General features: G+C 40.4%; 2 protein-coding genes across 3 annotated transcripts in view; one reads left to right on the top strand and one right to left on the bottom strand.

The window, feature by feature from the left end:
• LOC135461385 (ubiquitin-conjugating enzyme E2 S-like) overlaps window positions 1–7,029 on the top strand; it is an 8,170-nt gene extending 1,141 nt beyond the window's left edge. Inside the window, exons 2-6 of one of the 2 annotated variants that reach the window (XR_010443356.1) lie at window positions 2,271–2,418; window positions 2,836–3,026; window positions 3,316–3,452; window positions 4,195–5,734; window positions 5,790–7,029. Coding sequence is in view for 1 of the 2 variants with exons in the window: in XM_064738451.1 (XP_064594521.1) it covers window positions 2,271–2,418; window positions 2,836–3,026; window positions 3,316–3,452; window positions 4,195–4,321 (603 nt within the window). In the remaining variant the exon portion in view is untranslated. Of the gene's footprint in view, window positions 1–2,270; window positions 2,419–2,835; window positions 3,027–3,315; window positions 3,453–4,194 lie in introns of both variants that reach the window. The other variant, XM_064738451.1, reaches the window with a different exon arrangement.
• Window positions 7,030–10,909: 3,880 nt separating this feature from the next.
• LOC135482136 (RNA-binding protein with serine-rich domain 1-A-like) lies at window positions 10,910–15,597 on the bottom strand. The gene is made up of 6 exons (XM_064761986.1): window positions 15,554–15,597; window positions 14,265–14,369; window positions 12,612–12,758; window positions 12,077–12,312; window positions 11,775–11,916; window positions 10,910–11,218 (listed from the first exon to the last, which is right to left on the bottom strand). Coding segments are annotated over exons 1-6 (741 nt in total). The 5' UTR covers window positions 15,556–15,597; the 3' UTR covers window positions 10,910–11,109.
• Window positions 15,598–21,282: the final 5,685 nt, after the last annotated feature.

Below are 21,282 nucleotides of genomic sequence, written 5' to 3'. Positions count from 1 at the left end.
GCCAGTACACGAATCACTGCGTCTGGGCTACGACAGCCACAGTTCTTGCTGATGCCAGGGTTTCTGTGGTGGACGTTAAGTCTCTGACAGGCCACCACAATGAATCCAGTGTATGGAGTTATGTAACCAAACTGTCTGTTTCAAAATGGCTTGAAATCAGCATTATCCTGCATGCTTCAAGTGTGTTATCAGAAAATGCTGAAAGTGAAAATGTGTTGAGTGAAAATACTCCTATGTCAGTTATGGCACTCCCAGTGCAAATGCCCAACGCTGTCGACTGTAATGTTACTCGTAACAGTAGCAATGCCATCCAAATGGCAAAAACCAAGTTTTCACTCAAAGTTTTGGAGGCTGTTCTACAATGCAACAATAAATAACAGCAGAGTTCACATCGACTTCACATCCTCTGGATAGCGGACTGGCTGCAGATCGCCCTTTTCAACTCCAATGGTTGTTTATATTATTTATAAATTATACTATATTTATTTGATTACTTATAATAAGTATAAACACATATCTATGATGTAATTGTTTTGTTATTTATCAACAAATGTGAGAAATTAATATTGAATTGAAAATGTGAACTGAAGTGTTTCCATTATTTCAACATTCGTTACCCAGTGTTTATGAATTTGATACAGAATACAACATGACCGCAAAGCATTTACACAAGTAAACAGATAAAATGCAGTATCAAACTATTGTTAACCTAATTTTGTGTGTTTCAAGTATTTTTGTTTTCGTACGTAATTCAAACTTTAATTACGTTTAAACAGTTGAGCTGCCCACTTTTGTTGCTGATGCCAGAGGTTTACAGCTCCTTTAGCTCGTCAGATAGAGTTTGGGAAAACTTTTGATCTGCCCGAACTTACGCTTCCAGCAACGAGCGACCGCCCCGGCTCACTGTCAGTGTGGTCGCTGTTTGACACCGTGCCTTCTCACTGAAGCCTACCCTGATAACAGCGTCTTAGCTGAAATATGAAAGCAACCCTGCAGATGTTTTATTTTATAGTGCTATATTTTATAGTCGGAATTGTTTTCGAGAACAGACGTATTCTTTTTATTATTCTATCCTAGTCGTTTTTTGCTGTTAATCTATACCGCAATGGCGTTTTTTTTATAATTACGAAAACATTTTGCTGCTACCAAGGTAATAGAATAGAAATAATGTTTGCGTCAGGGTAGTCTAACGGTAGTTTTACATCAAATCGATGTGGAACAGTTTACAAATTAATATAATAAAATCTTCAATACTAATTATACAAATATAATATAAATAAATAAATATTATATTCGGTCAACATCGCCTACAGAGCTGCTTAAGCAGTCTTACATGAAGTTTATGGCAAGTCATTTGCTGTCCCCTTCTGTGATAACCTGGTGTTGGCGTCCTCAGTCTTAAAAATGAAGGTAAAACGTAGAAAGTTGCAGAAAGATATTGCAGATTATGCACAGTTTTAGATACCCATTGTAACTTACTCTTGTTTTTCTAAGACTAATTATGTGCAACCTGTAGGCAAACTCATTTAGCTGTTTTCCATCTATTTACATTTGTTTTCCGCAGTGGGGAATACGAGTGGAAATCTATGTATCTGATCACATCTGGGAAAGTTTGTTGGTTACTTGCCAAAGTTTGGTCATTTTCTCTGGGGGAGTGGGTACTCTTATATCCTCTGCCCATACATCTTGCCATTGTTGAAGTGTGGGCCTAACTGATATATTCTTCAGCCCAGAGTTAAACCCCGATTAAATAAGTATTTGCTTCCTGGATCAGGATGACCTTAAAGCTTTGCAAGTAGTTTTATGGGCACATTCACTATCTGACCATACGAACCCAACCAAAATTCTGAAATTTTCCTATGTGACACACAGGATTGGCTCAATTTCCACTGAAGATAAATGTGAATATTGACAAGCAAAATGTTTGATTTCAACTGATTGATTTACAAAATGTCTATTTTTGACAGTAAGATGTAATAATGAAGGATTAGGTGACAACAAGTTTTAGATGATTGAAGGAAAGATGTGAGCAGTCATGTGGGGAAAATTTCATTACTTTGTATAAGTGCCCACTTGACCAACTTTGTCAGACTGGTAGAGTTCTTATGCAGTAACCCTGTTAACTAATAACTAGTGTACAGTGCACATTCCATGTCTCATTTGAACGGTGTTTCAGTGGCTAAAAGCAGTGAGACGGACAAGCAGCCATTCTAAAGTGTGTTGCAGTTTGGTATTGCTAAAATGACACCTTTCTATTTTTTTTCTCACAGTGTTCAAATGTGGAGAATGTATCGCCACAAGTGATACGTCAGGTTGCAAAAGAACTTTCAGATTTAGCAGCAGACCCTCCGGAAGGAATAAAGGTTTTTCCAAATGAAGAGGACATCACTGACATACAAGCTACAATTGATGGACCATGTAAGTTATTTAAGTGTTCTCTGTGATATGTAACACTTTCTGTGTGCCTTAAATCATAAAGCAGCAAGTTAGCACAAGAAGGAAAGCAGTGATGAGTTGCATCAGAAAAGGATGTGTTCTCACCCGGTTTTTGTCTTTTGCCCTTCCTCTGTTAGCTTCCAGGTCCATAAGAATACAATTTGTTACTGGTTGACTGAATATGTTGAATCAAGCCTTCTGAAAACGTAATTATTTCGCATTCATCTTTGGATATTCATACTCTGTGATAAAGTGTGAATTTCTCTTGGTTTTTTTTCTGATTTACAAGTGTGTTGTTTTTGTGATCCTTTAATAACACATTGAACAAAGACAATCCTTCCCGTTGTTGAAGGGGGTTTCATCTGGCAGCTACCAATGGTTTTGCTTCTCTTGTTTCAGCGGGAACGCCATATGCAGGTGGTTTGTTCAGAATGAAGCTAGTACTCGGCAAACGTTTTCCCTCAGAACCCCCCAAAGGCTTCTTCCTCACTAAAATTTTTCATCCCAATGTTGCCAGTAATGGAGAAATATGTGTTAATACTCTTAAAAAAGATTGGAAGGCAGAGCTTGGAATCAAACACATTTTACTTGTAAGTATAAATGTGTGAATATCTGTTTGTGTACATATGTTGTGAACTTCATTATGCTGGCCAAATCAGTTGCCAAGAGGCAGATGGGTTATGTATGCTAATGTATTGGGGCTCCACATTCAGTTTGTGGCTGTCACAACTCTGCTGGCCGAAGAAGTGTGTGTCAAGTTCATGTGTTATGGCATAGTACAGTTTTTGAGCTCTGCAGTTATGACATTTGCTCTCCTAATTTTCTGCTATCACTGTTGCAATCTTATATACACTAACCCTTTGCATGTCTATTTTTCAGACAATCAAATGTTTACTGATAGTTCCAAACCCAGAGTCAGCCTTGAATGAGGAAGCTGGCAAACTGCTGCTGGAGCAGTATGAAGATTATTCCATGAGAGCAAAGATATACACAGAAATACATGCAAAACCTCCCAAGTAAGGAGCAGTAAGAGAGACAGGGACTGTGTGTACATAGCTTACTTTGCCCTGTGAACGTAACCAACAGGTGGCTGTATGCTGTAAAGATGTCCTGCTCTGGTACGCGGAATCGTGGGGTCAGAGTGAACTTTGTGCTTGCAGGTCGACAGCCTCCTGCATTATATAATGAGAGGCAATTGCAGTGGGGGGAAAAAAACATTAAATGTTTGAAAAGGGACTCAGATTCCGAGACAGGGAATTGCAATGCCCCAAACACATTTTGCAGAAAGGATCATAGTTCCTACACCTTTTGAGGCATGAAAGAGCATTGAACGTTCATTGTGATTGATTCCCCTCCTTGTAATTTTGGGAAAGAAAAATACATTGGTTGGGTTGGCCTATTTCAGGACCTTTGAAGAGTTGGAGTAGGTTGGAGTACATGCTGATTTCTTTGATAACAGGTTAATATTGAAACAAATCGCCCTGCGTGAGTTTTTAGATTTAACCCATGCTCTCAAATAGGGGAAGAGGTGGTATCTGGCAGCTATTCCTGTCCATGTTCAACTGAAAGTTCAATTTGTACAATCATTATCAGCAGTACTTGTTGTGAATGATTGTAATGCGTTGAAATATAAACACAGTAGACATAATCTTAGACCAGTCAGGATGAGAGTGAAAGAAAAAACTAATTGAATTGGCCTAAACAGTCTGCATATGTTGTTGTTACCACATAGGCCTAACAGTTTCTTTTCATTTTCAGGGCAGCATATGGGGAGGATGTATCAGATAAGGGCAATGATGGACCCATGGCGAAAAAGCATGCGGGCGACAAAAAGCTGCTAGACAAGAAGAAAAAGGAGAAAAAGAAAGTCCTTAAGAGATTATGAAACAATCTATTTTCTTCTTGTGTACTGCATTTGTACATCATATATGTATGTCATAGAAAAAAGAAAAAGGTGCAAAAAAAAAAAACAAAAAAAAAAAACGGCTGGGCTCTGATGAGGTTGAGAGTACAGGACTGAGCCCTGGCATCATTTTCATGTGTAGCATTTACATTGGACTGTCAGAGATGTCACCTGACACATGATCATACACATTTTTGTGAGGAGTGGCAAAGGTACATGGTATGGCAGAGTGAGTGAGGCAGGCACATGTTTGTGACAGAGTAAGGATTAATTGTATGAATGAGGAATATTTGTGTTGCTGAGTGATCGAGGGAGTTGGGCACAGTTTTATTTGTAAATGATAGACTTGTATGGCCATGTGAATGAGGCACAGTTGTGTCACTGAATGAATTAGGCGCAATTGTATGGCCATGTGAATGAAGCACAGTTGTATGGCCATGTGAATGAAGCACAGTTGTATGGCCATGTGAGTGAAGCACAGTTGTGTCACAGAATGAATTAGGCACAGTTGTATGGCCATGTGAGTGAGCCACAGTTGTATGGCCATGTGAATGAAGCACAGTTGTATGGCCATGTGAATGAGGCACAGTTCTATGGCCATGTGAGTGAAGCACAGTTGTATGGCCATGTGAACAAGGCACAGTTGTATGGCCATGTGAATGAGGCACAGTTGTATGGCCATGTGAGTGAGTCACAGTTGTATGGCCATGTGAGAGAGTCACAGTTCTATGGCCATGTGAACGATGCACAGTTGTATGGCCATGTGAATGAGGCACATTTGTATCACTGAATGAATTAGGCACAGTGTATGGCCATCTGAGTGAAGCAGTGTTGTATGGCCATGTGAATGAAGCACAGTTGTATGGCCATGTGAATGAGGCACAGTTGTATGACCATGTGAATGAGGCACAGTTGTATGGCCATGTGAGTGAGTCAGTTGTATGGCCATGTAAACGAGGCACAGTTGTATGGCCATGTGAATGCGGCACAGTTGTATGACCATGTGAATGAGGCACAGTTGTATGGCCATGTGAGTGAGTCACAGTTGTATGGCCATGTGAACGAGGCACAGCTGTTTGGCCATGTGAATGAGGCACAGTTCTATGGCCATGTGAATGAGGTACAGGTGTATGACCATGTGAGTGAAGCAGAGTTGTATGGCCATGTGAATGAAGCACAGTTGATGGCCATGTGAATGAGACACAGTTGTATGGCCATGTGAATGAGGCACACTTGTATCACTGAATGAATTAGGTACAGTTGTATGCCCATGTGAATGAGTCACAGTTGTATGGCCATGTGAACGAGTCACAGTTGTATGGCCATGTGAACGAGGCACAGTTGTATGGCCACATGAATGAGGCACAGTTGTATGGCCATGTGAATGAGGCACAGGTGTATGACCATATGAGTGAGCCACAGTTGTATGGCCCATGTGAATGAAGTGCAGGTGTATGGCCCATGTGAATGAAGTGCAGGTGTATGGTCGTGTGAATGAAGCACCATTGCATGGCTGAGTGATTGAAGCATAATTGTATTTTCGATTTAAGAGTAGCTGGCATATGTTCTCACGACATCAAGATGGGTACACCACATCTGCCCCATGACAGCACAAGCACATCTTTCTCTTCCATGGATGACTTATCAGAAATATCAGTGAATCCTTCACAGCAGACAATTTGTAGGCCATATGTTGTCTCTATACAATGGCTTTCCTGGATTCCAACAGCTGATCAGGAATACTATCTAGGTACATGTGTGAGTAGAAACAACATTCTGGTCTAATGAACTGGTGACAAGAAGCCTGGTTTCTTCTGTCGCCAGCTGTGTAACCAATGCTTTTGTCATTTCCAAGTTAGTGGTAATAGAGCCTGATGACCTAGATAAGGACACCATGAACTTCACAGTGATTGGCTATATCTATTGACCACCCCCACACACATGCATTATCTGGTGATGCCTGTAAGCTATTGGTGAAGAGCTTGTGCTATGATGGCATGTACTGAACGGATGTGAATTACAGCTTTTGATGTGAAGATGGGTATACAGTGTGAAAAGGTAACTTGTGTGCTCAAGCTTTGAAAAGAAGGCTTCATGAAAAGTGTTACATCTCTGAACATTATCTTCTCGCGGCATGCTGTAATTGTTCTCGAAATCTCACCCTCTCTTAACTTTCTTTTGATTGGCTGGTCAGATGTTTTAGACGTTATTTTTATGTGTAATGTAGCTTAGCTCTGTTGAGTGCGAGTTGGTCGAAACCCCAATGGTTAGACTGACAGGGTACAAATCACCCTCTCATGGGAACCTTGGACTGTTTTAATGTATAATTTGTACAGATTTTTCTATTTATTCTATAACTGTCTGTCCCAGATGACCTATGAGGGGGTGTGTTTGTGCTGTCTTAACACTTTTTACTCTTACTTGCCATGAGTTCTCTATGGGAGGTGTTCTAAGGCGTCTCTAAATGTGTAACACACAGGGAACCAGATTTGCTCATCCTGTGGAACGTCTTGTCAAGTACAAACATCTTAAAACTTTTTAAACTGATCTTAGATCTGGTATGTTTTTAATTCCAGCCACAGAACTCAGCAGGCCTGTTTGTGAAATGAAAGGGAGTGAGAACATATGTTTGTCAGTCTCATATACCATAGTCCTCGTCTATTGACAACAAATAAACTGGGGAATTACAACTACATCGTGTTGTGTTTGTCATTGCACACTTGATTATCTGATGTGAATACATATTCCTTGTCATTTAGTATGAGCTTGCCTCTTAACATCTGGACATTGTCCTCATCAGTATAACTGGAAAAAACCTTGAATTTCAGGTGCTGTCCAAAACAAAAATGGCCCTGGGTAGTCCACCACAGAGCTGACCATAAAAACATGGCCCTTATATGGTCATATAAGTGAAATATTCTTGAGTACGGTGTAAAACACAAATGAAATAAATAATCAGATGAGCCAGGCACTGTTAACCTGATATCTGTGTATTGTGACTAGGTGTAGTGTTGTGCACAGCATGGATTTCTGGAAAGCAATTTCCACCGCATGACGTGACTTTGCTGAAATACCGTTGAAAGCGGCCTTGAGCACAAGCAAACCACTCTTTTATTTATCTCAAAGACCTTGAAATGTGGTCGTACTTTGACTGGGAAGGGTGTGTTTGGCATGGCATTCTGGAGAGGCTAATAGACACACTTCAGTGGCTCAGTGAATATTTATTTGATTGGTGTTTTACACTGTAGTCAAGAATATTTCACTTATACGACGGCGGCCAGCATTATAGTGGGTGGAAACCAACGACCATCCGCAGGTTGGCTCAGTAAGTAGAATGAGCTACTCTTAAACTACAAGGTAAAGTTTTATTGACAATAAATGGTTCATTGCTCAAGGAGGCGTTGCACTTTTGTTGAGCACCACTTCTCTTCACTAATATGACAACCTGTCTGAAGTCTTCCGCACTTCCAAGTAAGTAATGAGAGGTCCCGATAGCACAGTTAGTGGAGCGTCCGCTTCGGGAGTGGTAGATGATGAGTCACACCTAAGACTAGAAAATAGGAAGTTGTAACTTCCTTGTTTGGTGTTCACCATTAAGGGGATAGTGTGACGACTGGCTGACCCGCATCAGTATAATGGCTCGGGCGGGGCGCTTACTTGCCTTCGCTTAAAAGTCTCAGTTGAAGCAGCACTAGATAAAAGAGCGGTGGAAAGCCGGTACATTGCATGCGTGCTGAGTGTTTCTTCGTTGTCATATGACTGAAAAATTGTTAAGTACGACGTTAAACCCCAAGCACTCACTCCAAGTCGGTAACTTGCCAAAGATGCGTTTTCCTGCGGCACTCCAGTTTCCCCCACCATGACGATGAAAGTGACCAGCATCATATAATTATGGAAAAAATAGAGAGTATGGCTTTAAACAAGTCTTGTCTGCATTGTAACCCATGCAGTGTTGGAACCACAAGTTTTGCTGATAAAGAGGTATCTGTAACGTGATGTGTACCAACGTAATGCCACTGTCATCACTTTCAAAGTAGCCAACCAGCTACGTTCAGATGCCTTTTATCACTCAGGTATACACTGAGCTCATTTGAAATTAATCTCATTATCAATTCTTTAACTTGTACTTAGTCATCTGGGTTCAAATTAACTTAGGGTTTAATGCTGCACTCAAGAAAGTTTTACTGATTAAAAAAAAAACACTTCATTCCAGTTACCGTGGGCTCTGCTCGGCTTCCTCCCACCATAATTCTGGCCGCCGTGATATAAGTGAAATATTCTTGAGTACGGCGTAAACACTAACCACATTAATTAAAACACTCCAGCTTATAGAGTATGCCAACTGAAGCTATAGGTATACCATAGGCTAGGTGTGCATCACAAGGGCAAGATTCACTATTCTGACTTACCTGGTACTTATTTGCACAGTAGTTTCATTGTTTGGTTAAGAGTCATTTGTTTTATGAAATCACTGCGAGAACTTCGCAATAGCTCAAGGTGAGAGCTGAACAGAGAGGCCCTGATTTCAAATCCCACTGAATGCAGCAGTCAGTTTTAACACCCTGAACACCTGACCAGAATACCTATTCTGCATCACTTGAACAACTATCAGGTTTCACTGGGACACCCAGACACCATGGACTCCCAGACACCATGGACATACAGACACCATGGACATACAGACACCATGGACATACAGACACCATGGACATACAGACACCATGGACATACAGACACCATGGACATACAGACACCATGGACATACAGACACCATGGACATACAGACACCATGGACATACAGACACCATGGACATACAGACACCGTGTGCATATCACTTACGAAAAAGCCCAACCAGTCGTGAGCTTCATAGATTCTGTCAGTTTGCATTCAAAGATCGTATTTAGCTCACAAGTCAGTTATTGGACACATGGTGGTAGAATAGAATATTCTACTTCCATGATGAACACTTTTATTTTTACCTCAGATTTGATATAAGTTTACGCGTACTATTCATAAGCATATTTCATGGCTATAAAGCAGATTACTCATGAGGGGCTGACTGAAAAACTCCTTGGGGAGTTCCTTACACTAATCACAACGTGAAATGTACACAATAGGCGACTCGCTCCTCCACTTACACACTAGCTCCATTGTTTGCGGCGAGTCATTCATCTTACGTACCCGCCGGTTTGTTGGCGAACAACAGGTGTTCAAGTGACTTACTAATTTCACACCTTTTATTTGAAAACAGGCTTCTTTATTCATCGGGGTTTGAAATCGGATCTGTATGTCCGCAGTCCAGCTCTCTGCCATCTGAGCTATTGGGTAGTTCTTGCTAGCTACTGTACTGCTGGTATATACACTAGAAAGCTCACACCCTTACACCCTTCCATGGAAGTCAGATAAGGCTATCATCGCACGATCGTACCATCTTTCCGGTACTGACACTTGTCAACGAAAACAACAACAGTGCGTCAGGCATAACACTCTTTGTCCTATTTAAAATATTAAAGAATAATTAAAGATAAAGAAGATAAAGATTTATAGCAGATTAAATTTTACAAGCTACAAGATTAACTTTTTCAAGCAAATTTGTTAATGGCAACAATCAGAAAATACCTGGTAAAGCTGCTAAATGAGTTGTTTTATTTATCTGCGTAAAATAATAAACTTAGAAGGGTACGCAGAACATTACTGGGTATATTTTGTCTGTGGTATTTGTTCAGAGAAATTACCTTCCTCACAAATAACATTTTCCTTGAGCCTCTCAATAGATCAAGCTCTGCTGACAAAATATATATGAGGGCAATATAAATATAGAAATTTGCAGCATTCTTCCAGGATTTCCAGCATTCTTAAACCTAAGTTTAATACTTATTGGGTATATTTACACTTTAAACTTACTTATTGGGTATATTTAACCTTACTTATTGGGTTTAAGCTAACAAAAACGATAATACAGTGGTAAAACTATGTAATTTGTCATGGCATGAATAAAACATCTTTGAGAGGTCCATATAAGACAACATCAGTGTGGCTAATATATTAGTGAGATATATAGTTTTACAAACCTATACATATGCGTCCCGTATGTATTAAGGAAAATCTTAATATTTAGAAAAAATTTGTCCAATTTTAGTCGTTGAAACGGCGATTTCATGAAACGAATGACTCTTACCAAACAATGAAATCACTGTGTAAGTCAGTTACCACCTTTGGTTTCGGTGTTCAAGCTAGATGATCACCCAGTTTTGGCTGCCTTCTGTCACCACGGTTGCTTTGTGAATTCTGCGACAAAGGACGGCTTCAGACTGTAACTGTAATTTACTGCATAGCATGGGCTGGCTTAGGAATTAGATAAATTCTAATCCACCTATATTATTAATACTGCAACCTGGCAGCATTCCACTGTTTTCACATGCAATAACTGGTGGCAATTTTGTTGTGGCACCAGATGGAAGAGAGCTGGAGTTTGGATGCAAATCCTTCTACCATTACATTTCATGCTGAACAATTTTGTCCACTCTCAGACATCCAAATTATAAATAAAAGAAAACCCACTGTACTTTGGACTATGAGTAGCTTTATTGGACATAAGACATGATTTATTTCATGTTTATATTGTTGCTTTAAAAATGATCCATTTACAATAAAAAAAAATGTCATCAGGAATTTTCCCACCATTTAGAACAGACGTATGAGAGGGTTCAGAGAGCATGAAGACGATCACAAAATCGATTTTGCGCTACTTCGGGACAATACTGGTCGATTACCGCGACGAACTTGAGCTAGAGCGACTGTATCGCCTTCGCTTAGCTGGTGACCTTGATCTTGTTCTGCGTCGTTGTGGAGTTGAGCGCCTACGCGGAGGAGGTGACCTGTCACGTAGAAACACAACAATGATGGAGAAGGGTCATAACACAGCGCATTGGGTCCGGGGAATGGGGTGTAAGACACTGGGGCAGGGCAATTGTGTCAGACGGAGTGGGGTAGAAGGGCGATGGGCAAGAGGAGGAGGAGGAGGAAGATCACAGTAGCAGAAAAGGACAGGCCACTTTCACACAACTTTGTCAATCAGTTGTAAAACTTCGTAAATCTTCAGTAACTCAGTGTCTAAGGGGTACCTTGGATGACCGAGATCAGTTATCAAAGAATGCTTGAATTACTTCTCGATAAACATAAAACATCTGAACCACAGTTCATCTGTTTGGAGTTATATGTATGTTTGTGTTAGTCAACAATGCTTCAGACCATGTCATATTCCAGCAAAATCTGCAGTAGCTTGTCGTATCTAACTGGAAGTATCAAAATACATGTAGTTTTAGCCTTTCAAAAACAATAATACATGTATTGCCATTCAAAAACAATTTTTGCATTTGAAGCCTTTTACTGCCTTCAGATTACTCATACACCAGACTAAAAGAGGTTTCTTACCTTCTGCGGTCTCTGTTATAGCGTGGTGGTGATGGCCTCCACCGAGGGGGCGGGCGCCGTGGGGGAGATCTGCGAGGGGGAGGTCGGTTAGGGCGTGGAGCTAAGACGGCAGCCGCGGTTACTTCCTGTCCGTCAATCTGGCCTACAAATTACCCAAAATTTGCAAATGACAACATTCAATACGGTCTTCATAAGTAAGGCTCAAAATCTGTGGAATTCAGTGAATAGGTGCATCAAAGAATCCAAAAATTTACAGTTTGACACAAAATTCAGTGTTTATTACTGTCTTTATAATCACACACCTCCATCCATGTGTTTAATGGCTTTCTCTGTTTCCTCGTGGGTCTCGTATTCAATGTAGGCGTCCCCACGGGAGAAGTTTGGATGGTTTCTGTTAGGAGGCATGGTGATGTGCTTGACTGTACCATATACAGAGAAAATCTCAGCTATGTGATCTTTGTTGACATTTCTTGTCAAGCGACCAATGTGGACTTTGGTAGGTTTGGGAGAGGGTGTCCGCTTCTTCCTACGAGGGGAGCTGCAAGGAAAAGTAGAGACGCGATGGAATGTTAAGAGAATACAAACCAGCCATAAAAAACCTTTGCAAAGCCTTTATTTAAACTTTTATTTGATAAATTATGTAGAAAAGAAAACATTCTGCTTAAAATCCAGCTGTGAATCAATGGGTTGAATCCTGTATCTGCTAGGCACAGAAACAACTGTTTCCATTCACAAAGGTAATCTTTTACACCTGTACAAAATATAACATGTACCTGAAACACTACCACAAACAGCCGGTGACTAGAACATTAGTGTATACAGATTTGAACTGCATACCTGGCCTTGCGGCGTGCTCCACTTCGACTGCGACTACTGCTGGATGATCGACTGGAGCTGGAACTGCCAGAGCGAGATGAACTGCTGCTGCTGGAACCACTTGAACTCCCAGAGCTGCTGGAACTGCCACTGGAGGAACGCGAACGACTAAACCACAAACACCACCAACCATCAATAAATGAACATCAACAATAGGCAATTTACCACATAAACTCGTATAATAAAGGTCAATATCAGTGACGAGAAAGAAATCAGACAGTACAAATTATTACCTGGAAAGCTAATAAAACAAATCAATGACTCAACATCTTATTAACCGCATATGCTAAGCTATAACATCACATTCCAAACTACACATGCTACTCTTAATACATGTATTTCTCCTTGAACTTTCAACTGCTTATACATAGTATCTTGTCTTAAATTGTCTGTGCTACTCTAGTATCTTGTCTTAAATTGTTTGTGCTACTCTAGTATTTTGTCTTAAATTGTCAGCACTACTCTAGTATCTTGTCTTAAATTGTCTGCGCTATTCTAGTATCTAGTCTTAAATTGTGTGTGATACTAGTCAGTACTTGTCAGTACTATTTAGAATCTTCTCTAAATTGTCTGTCCTACTCCAGTATCTTGTCTTAAATTGTCAGTGCTACTCTCGTATCTTGTCTCAGGGCCTAATCTGGCATCAGAAGGGCAGAGGGTGGAAGTGCACCTCATGGTTGAATATTTCGCTTCTCACACAATTTTAAGGTCCTCGGTTCCTACGGTTGACCTCCACCTCAGGTGCACACTACAACATGTACCTAGCCCGAAAATTCAGTCTAAGGATAACTTGTATTTACTGATAAGCGGAGAACCCCGCCATCCCGGATGACATGCGCATCTGATCATCGCATTGTGTCATAGCTACCCAAGGCCATCACTAAAAAATTGTTTGTTTCTGGTAACAAACCCTGTTTTTTTTAAGTCAGGTCCAACGGTTGGAATTTTTGTTTTTTTTTCTGAAAGTAAATTGAAAGTAATTGCCGGCCCGCATAATCTGAATACTAACTGAATTACCGCAGGTCCAATTTTCGTCACCAGCCTGCAGACATACAACTCCGATTTTAAATGCCCTTTAAAAACTTTGTTGTTTTCATAACTGCTCTTTCACACTGAAGTCAAATATTCCTTCTTGATTCTGGATCCAACATTAAATTTGAGTAAATTTGCGAACTTTAAACCTAAACAACTGAAGTTGAAAGGCATCCATTGCTTTCACCACTTTGGACAAGGGATGCCAATTGCTTTCGCCACACTGAAATTATATTCGCCAAAACTTATGTGGCGAATGGCTAGCTGAAGCCTAGCGACTAAATAGATAATCCGAGTCTTATAATGAATTCAGTGTATTTCTTTTTTTATTTTTTTTTTTTTTGATGCAAAGGGCACTTTGAGGGAACGACAGTGTCTGATTATGGCTGGAGTAGGCCCTGTGTACTACTCTAGTATCTTGTCTTAAATTGTCTGTACTACTCTAGCATCTTGTCTTAAGTTGTCTATACTACTCTATTATCTTGTCTTAAATTGTCAGTGGTACTCTAGCATCTTGTCTTAAATTGTCTGTAATACTTTCGCATCTTGTCTTAAATTGTCTGTAATACTCCAGTATCTCACCTTGAGCTGCCTGAGCTGCTCTTAGATGTCTTACGCTTTCTTTCTCTACCCCTCTCAGAACCTGGGGTCTTCTTTCGCTCTTTACTGGCACTGCGACTTCTCGCCCTATATAAACAGAGACATGGAGAAAACATTACAATACAACATGAAAGCCAACATATCCTTTTTTATTGGAAGAGTATTTATTTATTAATCTGATTGGTGTTTTAAGATGTAGTCAAAAATATGTCAGTTATATGATGATGGCCACAATCTCTGTATCCTTTCATGCAGCTAAGTAGTTTACTTTGCAGAGATCAGTTGGTGAACAGGCCTTTAAGTGTATCCCCTGTCTCCATGCCTTCTTAGGAGAGTGTACTATCACAGACTACCTTCAAGAATGCCACATTTGGCAATCTGAAAGTTGAGGTCGCTAGCACTTGCTTGTACAAAACTTTGTCCGGCCACAATCGCCCCAAGCCAATGTCAGAGCGCGCTCTATTAAAAAAACCCAAGCAGTTACCTGCCCTTGTTAAATATGGCGAGGCTCACAATAACGCCATTCGCTCTGAGCATCACCAAGGCCCATACAGACTAGGAAATAACCGACTGATGTTGTGCTCCTGATTTATTTTTTTCTCAGCGCTGTGACAGCCTGCCACAGCTACTGCATCAACTTTTAAAATGGACGTTGCTCGGACGTTGATTTGGTGTCATCCTTGGCCGAACAAAATTTTTGCCAAATCTAATGTAAGAGCAATCTCAGACTATAGCTTGTGGTAAAGTGACGTCAATTTATTGAAGAACATTGAATGAGCATCTCAGAAGGGGCTCAATGAATAAAAAAAAAAACCTAGTCCCAACTTCACAACTGTCCCAAATCTGTATTAGTTGCCAATAAATTTAAAAATTATTAAAATTAAAATGAATTTATAATTATTAATATTGCTTAATACTCGATTAATGGCTAGGCCTATTCTCTGTTTTCGGCGTTTTTGTCAGAGACTAGGCGTAACATATGCATACCCTGAAACATGGAACAAACGTAAAAAGGTAAAGATTGATTTTCAATCATGTAGCTGCGGAAATTGGACCCATCATAATTTCACACCCGTGTAACAATGCCTTACCACGCGAAAACCAAAGAACAGTTTTCACATTTGTAACCAATCTGCTCTTAAACAATACAAATAGGCTACGGTTGTATTTCTACAAAACATACCTACAAAATAATGAAATCCTACAAGCAATAAACAGACCTTCATAACAATGAAATCCTGAAAGCAAAAACAACCATTGACGAAACTTACATTTCTTCTCAACGTGATCGACAAGGCCTGACGCCGGAAATGCCAATGATCGAAAAAGAGAACGAAGTAGGGGTGGATAACTTGGGAGAATTTAACTGGGAAATGTGTTACCTCCCCTGACCTGTTGGAACGAGGCGAAAAACATGTACCGGTATATATCCAGCCCCAATCATATTAGCAGTTACACTCCAATACGGAGAACATTGAGTGTCACCTGGTGTTTGTGAGCTGATATAGCTTGACACTCGGATAATGAAACAATGAAATGTTATGAGACCAATTTGTGTCTCGATACCGACAGGCCTAGCTACTATAGGCCTACTTTCTGACGGACCTCTAGTCTATTTTCTGACATCACGTACAAGGACGCAGCTAAGTCAAGTATCCGACAACCAACGTGCGTACAAGGACACAGTCATGTCAGGCACCCGACAACCAATGTGGGTAATGTGCGAATAGATAAGGACCTTTGTTGATGCTACAACTTTCAACGACCCACGCTTGGCATAAATGCTGGAAGGGCGATATTTCTCTAGAGGGTATGAGAGTATGCCGGTGCTCGTCAGGTTATTGAAAACTACAAGTGGACTGTGATCTCCCACTGATGATATCATCCACAGAATATCCACTGAGATAAACATCTTAAATTTTAAATGTCAATATCTTGCGATTCTAGAGTTAATAGTTAAACAGAACTATATGTTTAATTCGTGAAGCCATATCTTACCTTGCAAGGTGTGGCAAGGTAAGAATAGATCTTAACGATTTCTATACATATTTTATTATGTATATGAAATTTACGGACTGCAACCAACACCAGTTTGATTACATCACTCAAGTGTACCCTAAACATGAATGTCTGAAGTGATGACAGTAACACGTCTGGAAGTACATGCGTGTCTCATCTATGTCATCCATGTCTGTATTTGTACTGTTTTATCATCTGTGTACAAGTGGTCTAGGTCCTTTGAAGGTTTCGAGAAAACTCTATAAACTTTAACATTTTCTTTTAAGATGGAAAAACACGTCCCTGAGGACATATTTGTTATGTCCTCAGGGATATGATCTGGATTCAGTCTTCCCCTTTTTTAAACAAAATGTGATGATGTTTTGCAGGAATGCTGTATAGAACGATTTTGTGTGCACAGATTTTCACGTCTGCGCTGTAAGCAAGCATACATTTGTACAAGCATACATTTACACAAGCATACATTTGCACAAGCATACATCTGCACAAGCATACATTTGCACAAGCATACATCTGCACAAGCATACATTTGCACAAGCATACATCTGCACAAGCATACATTTGCACATCCATACATTTGCACAAGCAGACGTTGGCACAAACATACATCTGAGGTATCGTTCTAGATGAACAGTGTTCACAAAGCGATGAAACGCACGGTTACACCCAGATTAACGGTTGCAACAGACTAGTCTGTGATCTATCTTACCCTTGATATGGAATCAGTTTTTCTAGTGGCTAGTGGCAAGGTTCGCCTTTAAATAGTCTGCTCATTGAATACCTGGCCACTTATTTGCTGATTCTAACATGGCCCCATGACTAATCTGTTTCTGAATGCCCGTTGTTATTCAGACATTTCTTTCGCACAGCAATGACGTTGGCATTTTGTATAACTTCCCCCTTTTTTCTTGGTTGCTGCTGAGTTTAACCGGATTTATGTTACTCTGGAGGAGACACATAAAAGGCGGTGACATAAAATGGCATGACCGAACGGGCATCTCAGTTGCCAAACAGCCCATTGAAGTTTCTCGCTGTGGTGCGCTGGTGTTTAATCTGTAAGCACACAGGGTGTTTTCCTTTTGATATAATGGACTTAAAGAGAAATTAAAAAAAGAAAACATTTCTGTTTCAAAGGTCATAGATGCTGACGGCTGAAATATTCTTTTTTTAGTGAAAAGTCAACCATTATCAAATGCCAATATCTCGACGGCTAAATGCGCAAAAGGAAGAAAAGGAAGAACCAAACAAATTTTTGCCAAATATGAGGCAACTATAGATGACAATGAAGTATTGGGGAAAATTTTAAAATTGAAAAAAATGAAACTATTAAACAGCAAAGTGGTACATGTAAATACAACGTAATAAAACAAAGTCCCGTAAATGTGTAGTATTCGAACTTCTTAACTCTTAACGTTGGTGAAATTTGTCAAAAAATTCTTACTAGGTCATAGCGACATTTTGCTCTTTTTTTGTCCAGGACACAGTTTTGGAGTACATGGTACGCTCAGTTTCTCTCCTTTCTAGTTTTGAACACTTTCAAGGTTAAAAGTGCCTCTCGACCACGTTGTTTACAATTTGTTCACGCGTCTTGCCGAGCATGGGATGGATGGTTTGGAGGAATGCTACTTATGACATGATTGTCCACACGTGTTGCCAAGCATGAAATGGATGGTTTGGAGGAATGCTACTAAAGACATTATTATTTAAATGTGTTGCCAGGCATTGGATGGGTGGTTTGCAGGAATGCTACTAAAGACATGATTGTACACTGGTGTTGCCAAGAATGGGATGGGTGGTTGGGAGGCATGCTACTAAAGACACAGTTCTTCACACGTGTTGCCAAGAATGAGATGGATGTTTTGGAGGAATGCTATTCTTGCCATGTTTGTTAACATTTGTTGCCAAGCATGAGATGGATAGCTAAGAGGAATGCTACTAAAAACCTGATTGTACACTGATGATGCCAAGGGCGCAATGGGTGGTTTGGAGGAATGGTACTAAAGACATGATTGTCAACACGTGTTATCAAGCATGGGATGGATGGTTTTGAGGAATGGTCCTAAAGGCATGATTTTCCACACGTGTTATCAAGCATGGGGTGGATGGTTTATAGGAATAATCCTAAAGGCATGATTGTCCACACGTGTTACCAAGTATGAGATGAATGGTTTGGAGGAATGGTACTAAAGACATGATTGTCCACACATTTTACCAAGCATGAAGTGGATGGTTTAGAGGAATAATCCTAAAGACATGATTGTCCACACGTGTTACCATGCATGGACTTGATGGTTTGGAGGAATGCTACTAAAGGCATGATTGTCCACACGTGTTACCATGCATGGACTTGATGGTTTGGAGGAATGCTACTAAAGGCATGATTGTCCACACGTGTTACCAAGCATGAGATGGATGGTTTGGAGGAATAGTACTAAAGACATGATTGTCCACACTTGTTATCAAGCATGAACTGGATGGTTTGGAGGAATGCTGCAAAAGGCATGCTTGTTCACAGGTGTTATCAAGCATGGGATAGATGGTTTGGAGGAATGGTCCACACGTGTGTCCGCACGTGTTACCAAGCATGAACTTGATGGTTTGGAGGAATGCTACTAAAGGTATAATTGTGCACACGTGTTACCAAGCATGAGATAACATAAAGCACAATTCCCGGCGCTTGTTTGTGAAAGGAGACGATTAACACCACTATTTAAGTTAAGCATTAGTCTTAAATACAAAATTGTCCTTAAATGGCATTCATACAATAACTACTTGGACAGCGCCCTCGACTCTAATACACGAAACAGGTTCGCACCAAACACGTTCAACACAAAGTCCGAATCAGGATAGAATCAAGGAAGAAAAACGAAATAACCAATATCCAATGTGACCTTGACCATGGAACTCTAGGTGTCTGAAGGTTAACAGCGGTCAAATACCTATCTTTTATTCAGTAAATGCTACTGTGACCATTAAACTAATACTGTAAAGACCAGAGCGGATAAAATGTAGTGCATAAAGACAAAAGGGTGTATCGATTCTGTAAGAAAAGAGAAACGTCGGGATGAGGCCATGCTGAGGAACGTCAGAACACGACATGTAACTTGATTACTGGTGTAATAAACACAAACACAAAAAGGCGTTGTTAACATCACATGTGGTTACTCGACCCGATTCTACTGTAATAGTGTCGAACTTGGCGTGAACTAATAAGTATTCATTTATGGATCATTTGTCTAAAGCGTGGCTCTCACAAAGCTACTTAGCAAACTTCCTGAGATAAAACAGCGGCTGAATAATCAAAAGCTGGATGAGGCGATTTCACTGGTCACGTGTCCACTGGGTTCTAGGCGTGAGGAGTGTGAAGCCTCGGTACCAAGGGGCAGGGGCGCTGATTTTTCCTGGACTGTATCCTTCATCCATAAACCATAGCACTGCCATGTAAATGAAATAGATACATGTCATAAAGGAAATGACCGTGAATATGACGTTGCAACCAGTTAAATGACTCACACTGCATATGTATCCATGTCTGGCTGCTCAATGGCTGGTATGTACTTGTTACATGTCTAGAGACACATACTGACACAAACAGACACACACACACACACACACACACACACACACACACACACACACACACTATATATATATATATATATATATATATATATATATATATATATATATATATATATATATATATATATATATATATATATATATATATACATATGATTATATACGTGTGTTCGGTATGTGTCTCCAGACATGATTTATACAAGGACACACATAATATGCTATACTTACATAGGGTATGGACACATTCTTTAGGCAGTTGTGCAGGCTAAAACTATGTGAGAGCACATAGTAAGGTACAGGACTGCTTCAAGAATATGGATATGTGAGGGTGTAGCGGAAGGTCATAAAAGCACACAGGGGCCTCCGTGGCTCAGTCGGTTAATGACCCAGGAGCCTCTCACCAATGCGGTCGCTGTGAGTTCAAGTCCAGCTCATGCTGGCTTCCTCTCCGGCCGTAAGTGGGAAGGTCTGTCATCAACCTGCGGATGGTCGTGGGTTTCCCCCGGGCTGTGCCCGGTTTCCACCCACCATAATGCTGGCCGCCGTCGTATAAGTGAAATATTCTTGAGTACGGCGTAAAACACCAATCAAAAAAAAAAAAATTTATAAAAGCACACAGAGTTCACACAGTAAAGTCATTAGGGTACATAGCGACATGGTTGCATTGGGGACAGACAGGGTCTTCACGTGGACACAGAGGACAGGCCCCGTAAGGCAACAAAGGCATAGTCATCAAAGGCAAAGGCCCGGTTTCCTCCCACCATAATGTTGGGATCAAATAAATGAAATATTCTTGAGTACGATGTAAAACATGAATTAAACTAGTAAAGAAATTATCCCGCTTTGAGGACACACAATCTGGCTATTGGAACACATCGCGAGGTTTTGATGACGCCAGATGATATCTGCATATAGAGCAAAATGCATTTCCATGGACAAACTAATCACAGTGCTGAAGCACGTACATTCGAGAGGGTTGTTCTACGACGAGTGACCTCTCTATGGTCTGGGTGTCGACCGAAGCCAGGGAAAACGATGTGAACGATGATAATCGCCACCCTCAATACACATGTAACTACTTTCTGTGGTTTATTTTTACATCTTAAATTATTTTACTCGTCTTGGATATTTTGCACATCGTGAGGGTATATTATTACTTTGGAGGGATAATTTCAGGCCCATGTATAGGCATTTTCCGTGCTCATGAGCGCTGTGACAAGGAGTTAGTCGACATTAGACCTTCCCGGAGGGTTAAAAGCTCCCGTATCTGGGTTATCGGGCCGCTGTAAAAACCCATCTCTGATTAGCTGTCATCGCATATATCCTTTGGACCGATGGTAATGAACTACCCAATATCTAATATCATTAACAGATAAGCTTGCCTTTCTCAGTGGGGTAT

This window comes from Liolophura sinensis, chromosome 1 (assembly GCF_032854445.1).
Source record: "Liolophura sinensis isolate JHLJ2023 chromosome 1, CUHK_Ljap_v2, whole genome shotgun sequence".
Classification (NCBI taxonomy): Eukaryota; Metazoa; Mollusca; class Polyplacophora; order Chitonida; family Chitonidae; genus Liolophura; species Liolophura sinensis.
Note: the sequence above shows the minus strand (reverse complement) of the source record. Positions and strands in the feature narration are given on the sequence as shown.